At 41.0% G+C, this 6,714-nt stretch overlaps 1 protein-coding gene across 4 annotated transcripts; it reads left to right on the plus strand.

The window, feature by feature from the left end:
- The first annotated feature begins 373 nt into the window (after positions 1-373).
- LOC133900402 (uncharacterized) lies at positions 374-5,183 on the plus strand. Of its 4 annotated transcripts, XM_062341639.1 has the most exons (9): positions 374-1,122; positions 1,550-1,568; positions 1,726-1,779; positions 2,055-2,368; positions 2,635-2,762; positions 3,051-4,402; positions 4,487-4,627; positions 4,722-4,796; positions 4,924-5,183. In XM_062341639.1, exons 4-6 carry the CDS (start codon positions 2,325-2,327, stop codon positions 4,397-4,399), a joined length of 1,521 nt encoding a protein of 506 aa, XP_062197623.1. In that variant the 5' UTR covers positions 374-1,122; positions 1,550-1,568; positions 1,726-1,779; positions 2,055-2,324; the 3' UTR covers positions 4,400-4,402; positions 4,487-4,627; positions 4,722-4,796; positions 4,924-5,183. The 4 variants fall into 4 exon arrangements, with proteins under 4 accessions (XP_062197623.1, XP_062197554.1, XP_062197698.1 ...); XM_062341570.1 differs by having other exon boundaries at positions 2,635-4,402; XM_062341714.1 differs by lacking the exon at positions 2,055-2,368.
- The last annotated feature ends 1,531 nt before the right edge of the window (positions 5,184-6,714 follow it).

The following is a 6,714-nucleotide window of genomic DNA, read 5'->3' on the forward strand; positions in this document are numbered from 1 at the left end:
GCATGTGTTGTAGGATTTCTAGCGCAGCCACGACCGGTACGCACGTCACTTCTTGCCAAAAGTCCCCGTGCACGATCGGCGCGCCGGACAGTCGGCATGTAAGCACGCGCGCAGCACGTACAAAAGCAAGGTCTATGTGCTGCGATCTACCGTCCATCCCAGTGAATTCACCTTGTATCCTCCCCTGATTGACGTGCTGCAGTTCTGTAGCTGTCCCGAAGGGCGCGCAGACGATAGGCTCGACCAATCAAAGTCGGCAGCAGTTCGGGAGGGCACTGAGCCCTTGGTGCCATGACATGTACCATCGAGTAGCACGCACTCATGCCGCGTGTCTATGCATTCCTCAGTTCGTGAATCAGGTTTCCAGCCAGGGGCGAAGCCCAGTAGACTGTACAGGGTGCGGATGCACCCAGACCAAATCCAAAAATTAGTTATTACCATCAATTTTTTACCATACACGCACCCCCCTTGGCCCAAATTGATGCACCCCCTTCGGCCCAGCTGCTCGGCGAGACCCCAGGCCCCAACTCCAAGCCCCTCGCGGAGTCGCGGCTCGCTCCCGATGCCCAACTGGCTGACTCCGTCGCGGCGTCGCCCACTCGCCCTAGGCCCCAGCCGCCGCGGTGCCTCCACGACCACGAACCCACCGGCGAGCCGTGCTCCTGCTCGGCTGCTCCGCGCCTCCGTCGGCCGTCGACTCGCCGCGTGAGGCGTGACTGCGTGAGCGCCGAGTGCTGCTCCGCCGGCCGTCGACCCGTGCTCCTGCAGGCTGCAGTCCTACTCCGCTGTTCGGGCAGCTCGGCTGCTCGCCTAGTCGCCTGCTCCGCACAACCGCGCCTCCGCCGGCCGTCGTGTCTGCTCCCAGCTCCCGTGTCTACTTCGGCCGTCGTGTCTTCCCGAGACGCTCTGAGTTTGCCCGAACAGCAAAGTGCAGAGTGGCAATATTTGAGAGGTTTGACCGTGAATCCGTGATCGTAGTGGTAAGATTGATGCATCAGAACTGCGCGATGCTCTTCTCAGTCTGGGATATTCTGTTTCTCCAACCGTGCTAGACCTGCTTGTGTCTAAATTTGACAAGACTGGGGGCAAGAGCAGAGCGATTGAATATGATAACTTCATTGAGTAAGAACCTTCCTTCAATTTAAGTAGGCTCATTATTGCTCAATGAATTTACATGTGTTGCACCGTGTTCAACCTTAAGAATCTTATTCAGATCAAATGGCTATTGTTTCTTAGAATTTCTACACAAGATTTGGCGAAGCGTTTGTCCTCATTTTTAACAATTCGTAACTCGCTAATATCTGCCTATGCCATTGACCGTAATTGGTGAAACAAGTTGTTCTATATTTTGAAACAAAAACTTTTCTTAACTTGTGATAGATCAAACTAGAAACTGGTTTGTTCATCAACTGGCCTCCTAAGTTTCAGCCATGTTTTCTTATGCAAGACTATTGTGACGGTTAATACTGATAAAACTGAATATGTTCTATTTGCTTTCAGTTTGTCCAGTACCATAATTCTAACTGTGTTTTCTTTTTTACCTCGGCAGATGTTGCCTCACTGTTAAGGTAATGCCTCCACCATACCGAGCGAGCGCTGCTTCGCTGTTCGGGCAGCTCGGCTGCTCACCTAGTTTGCTCTAACAGCTCTGTGATGGTTTCTGAATTCTGATGGAGTGATGGATAATCGTGATTGCTATTTGCTAATCGATTTTTTTTATGCCAGGCCAAATATGTTGGTCATTTAGGAGGTGCTTTGAGTAAAAATTTACTTTTGAAGGTATGTGTGTTTCAACTGATTACTGATATACAATCTGGTTATCTGGATCTTTGCTTTCGTTTTTCCTTCACTTGCTTTCAGTTCTCCAATGATACAACTCAGAGAGCTCTTTGACATTAGAAAACTGAACAGATTATATGTTACTTTACAAATTGAATTATCTCTTTACTTAACAAATACTGGTAGGGTTAAAATTGGGGATTTCTTGATATTTATGACAGTGTGCAAGTGTAATTGTGTAAGTAACTAATATTCAAATAATTTACAAATGATAGGTAATTTGATGGAACGGTTTTATAAAAGGAAAGCACCAGAGCCCGATAATGCCAACAATAAAAGGAATTCATGTCCAGATGATATCAATTGGGAAGAGGAGATTAAATATGATCCAGGCTTGAGGAAATTAATTGATGATTACCATCCTAATCAAAGAGAGAGGGTGAGAAGAAAGTATTTAGAGAATGGGCCATCCCAACCTCGTACATGCAATTTTCCATTCTCACATATAGGAGAAAGCCCAAGAAGATTTATTCCGGAATGGTTCGATGAGTTTGGAAGTTGGCTTGAATACAGTGAATCCAAAGATAAGGTATATTGTTTTTGTTGCTTCTTGTTTAGAGATAAGAAGGATGCTGGATATGAAGCATTTGTTGTTAATGGTTGGAATGGCTATCATAGGAAAGAAAGGCTAAAATTGCATGTAGGTGGTGTTGGTAGTTTACACAATAAAGCAATGATGAAATGCGATGATCTGTTACAACAAAAACAGCACATTGATGTTGCATTCCAAATTCAAAGTGAAGCTGGTAAGAAGGCCTATTTAATTCGGCTAAATGGGTCTATTGATGTTGCTAGGATATTGTTAAAGCAAGGATTGCCTTTTCGGGGCCATGATGAATCGGATGAGTCCCACAACAAAGGGAACTTCAGGGAATTTCGTGATTACACATCGGAGCAAAATCTTGCTTTACGCAAGGTAACAGGTAAAAATGCATCAGCTAACAGTCTTTTGGTAGCTCCTGAAATCCAAAGGGATATTGTTAAATGTTTTGCAAAGGAAGTGCTACATTCTATTCTAGAAGAAATCGGGCATGATGTTTTTTGCTTGCTAGTTGATGAGTCTAGAGATATTTCTTGCAAAGAACAAATGGCTGTGGTTTTGAGATATGTTGATAAATGTGGAATTGTTAAAGAGAGATTTGTTGGTCTTGTTCATGTGAGAGAAACAACTTCTACCTACCTCAAGTCTTCCATTGATGCTTTATTTGCAGAGCTTAAGCTAAGCTTAAAGCAAGTTAGGGGCCAAGGCTATGATGGTGCTAGCAATATGAGAGGCGAGTTTAATGGATTGCAATCATTGATTATGAGAGAAAGTCCTACAACTTATTATGTTCATTGTTTTGCTCACCAGCTCCAATTAGTCCTTGTGGCCGTTGTGAGAAAGCATAAAGGCATTAGTGATTTCTTTACTAGGATTTCTGACTTGTTGACTGTTGTGGGTGGATCATCCAAGAGAAGGGACTTGATCAGAGATATCAATCATGAACATGTGAGTAAGGCCTTAGGATGTGGGCAACTTGAAACTGGGATAGGATTAAATCAAGAACAATGTCTTCAAAGACCCGGAGATACTCGTTGGAGTTCTCATTATAAAACTCTCAAAAGTTTAGTTGACATGTTTCCTACAATAGTCAAAGTGCTGGAAATTGTGGAAAAAGATGATAAGGATTGGAAACATAGAGATCAAGCATCGAATCTTCTAGAGTACTTCCAATCTTTTGACTTTGTCTTTTATTTGCATCTCATGTTGACTATATTAACAATCACAAACACCTTGTCACTAGCATTGCAACGGAAGGACCAAGACATTGTGAATGCCATTAAATGTGTGAGATCAACTAGATGCCATTTGGATGAACTTAGAAGAAATGGGTGGGAAAAAGTATTAGATGATGCATTTGACTTCTGTGACAAGCATGATATTATCAAGTTGGAAATGGAAGATGCATATATTGATCCCAAGAAGCGTAGGAAAAAATCTGGCATTACAAATAAGCATCACTATGAAGTGGATTGCTTTAATGATGTTCTTGACTGGATACTGCAAGAGCTTGACAGCCGCTTCAATGAGACTAGCTCTCAAATGCTTGTTTGCTCGGCCGCTTTCAATCCAAGAGACTCATTTTATGATTTCAATGTAGAGAATTTGATTAGCCTAGCAAAACTGTATCCTAATGATTTTAATTTTGGGGATTTGAGGGATCTTAGCCATCAACTTTGCCTCTACATCGTTGATGTACGAGAAGATGAAAGATTCTCCAACATACAAACTATTGTTGAACTTTCTCAAAAAATGGTAGAGACAAGGAAGTATCTTTGTTATCACTTGGTTTATCGACTTTTGAAGCTTGTACTAGTATTGCCTGTCGCTACTGCTACAGTTGAGAGGTGTTTTTCAGCTATGAAGATTGTGAAAACTTATTTGCGCAATCGCATCAGCGATGAATACTTGAGTCATAGCCTTATTTGTTATGTGGAGAAAGAAGAGATGACGAAAGTTACCAACGAGGTCGTGGTTCGTCGTTTCATGAAAATGAGTGGACGTAGATACAACGATTAAAAGGTATTGTAATAGTGTATTATATTTATTTTCATCGAGTCATTCTTTTTTTAATTAAAAAACTGAATCATTTGTTCTCTTTTTTAGGCTGTCGAGGATCTTGAGGTCGGATGATATATTTTGCCGATGCCGACCATCTTTTGTTCATTACTATACTAACTCAGTAACCAATATCAGTTCTATCAGCATCACTAATGTATGGGAACCAATAGAAGAAGGCCTTGTCCCGTAAAGTTTCTACTCATTCTACCATTTTCTTTTCGTATATGCTATTCGGTTGCATTGGAAATTCTAACTTATTTTGTTGCTCACCCATTTTCAGATTAGAGATGACTAGGCATGTTTTGATGATTTCAATTACTTTGTCTCCCAAAGAGCTGGACAAGAACACTCCTGGGTGAGTCACATGTGTGTCTCTGTTAATTGTTTAGGATTATTGTTGTCAGACATAAGTTACATTTGTAAGATAAAGAGATGTCCTTGTGCATGATTCAGGTTTAAAATATTAATTCATTTTTATATAGGTACCAAGCTCCAGACTATATTGAACAGCTCAGGCAACAGCAGCACCTCCAGCAGGCGCCACCAGCCCACCACTGCAGCTCCAACCTCGCCGACCACCAGGCTAATACCAGCAGCTTGATTATGAAGGTACAACAGTAAAAGTTCTCAATGATGTTGGTATTTTTGTTGTTCTAGCATCCGATAATTTTTGCTTGAAATTATACATATCAATGTAGTTGTGCTAAAATCTTGCACCCCCCTCCGTTTTGCTCTAGCTTCGCCCCTGTTTCCAGCCCATAGACCTCCAGTTCACCGTCCACTCGGACGCATGGCAAGGGCGCACTTCCCGAGCGTGGGGAAACAGCAGCATATCGCGGCGCGCCGACATGGGCAGAGGGAGGTGTCATGTGTGCTGGCTGATCCGTGCCCGCTTCCGCTTGCATTGCTGGTGGTACGTTGCGCCGATGTCCCTCGACGTTGCGCTCTCGCACGTTGGGATGCATACCGGTCGGTCGCTTCCATTCTTTATGGGCAGCCGCACTTGCAAGCGCAATCCAATCGAGCGATCTCCATCGGGTTTTTTGCCTTTGGAGTACGTACCAGCTGAATCCTTTGACCCCCATTAAACAAAACCAGACTGGCATGCAGCTCGAGCTGTGGTGGGGTGGAATCGACCACTGATTCAGTCGTTTGTTTGGTTCTTGTCTGAGCTGTTGCCAATCATTAGCCTGAATTGGAGTGTTTCGGCGGAGATTTCGCGGCTGTTCCTCGTTCTTAGCGGCGAAGTAGGACTGTGGGAGTAGAATACTAGCCAGACCTGTGAGAAATCGTTCTAGGGATGATGCAGCCACGAGTATTTGTTTGCCACCGGGGCCATTGATCTTTCGGTTTTTGCAAAAGCCAATCAACGTGGAGGACTATCTTTATACTCTATCCGTTTAAAAAAGTAGTCGTATTTTTTAAAAAGTCAAATTTTATATATTTTGACTAACATTTAATCAAATTATAAGATTATCTGGTGTATAAAAATTATATATCTAGGTTTACAATTCAAAATAGTTTTACACTATATAGGTTTGTAGCTATGAATGATATATTTTATGAGAAAATATTAGTCAAAATCAAACTTCAAAGATCGAGCCTAAAATAAATAGGTCTACTATTTCTAAACGGATGTAGTATTTACTAATTGAAGGCTCCTCTAGAAACTCCAAGTTAATAATGAGATTAGACATATTTACTATCTTAAGGTCACAAAATTATCATATTAATTAAAAAAATCTTGACTACTCATTGATACGAACATCTAACGATCTATATTAAACAAAATAATCCATATTAAATACGATTAATAAATAGCTAAATTCGAATTAAAAATTATGCAAAATTACTAGTTCGATTTTAATACGGTTTAGAGTCCAAATAAAAATAAAATAAATAATAATTGAAACTGAGGTTAGAATAGACAAAAGAAGGATCCATGTCAAATATAGTGTTAGTAAAAATAAATTATCTAAATAAATATTTCATGTAAAATACAATTAATTAATATCTAAAATTCATAATGAAAAATAAAAAAGTTCAAAATCCGTACTAAGATAATAGATTAAGAATTACCGTGTAGCTCAGGGTCGTCGCATCAAGCAACCAACAGGCAAGATATAACACGTAGGCAAAATAAACATATTCTAATTTTGGTTGGGCTGCCTACACTTGACGTACAATTTTGACAGTTAGTCAAAACGAATACGAATCGAACCAATATATATATATATATATATATATATATATATATATATATATATATATAT

The sequence above is a fragment of the Phragmites australis genome, chromosome 1 (assembly GCF_958298935.1).
Source record: "Phragmites australis chromosome 1, lpPhrAust1.1, whole genome shotgun sequence".
NCBI lineage: Eukaryota > Viridiplantae > Streptophyta > Magnoliopsida > Poales > Poaceae > Phragmites > Phragmites australis.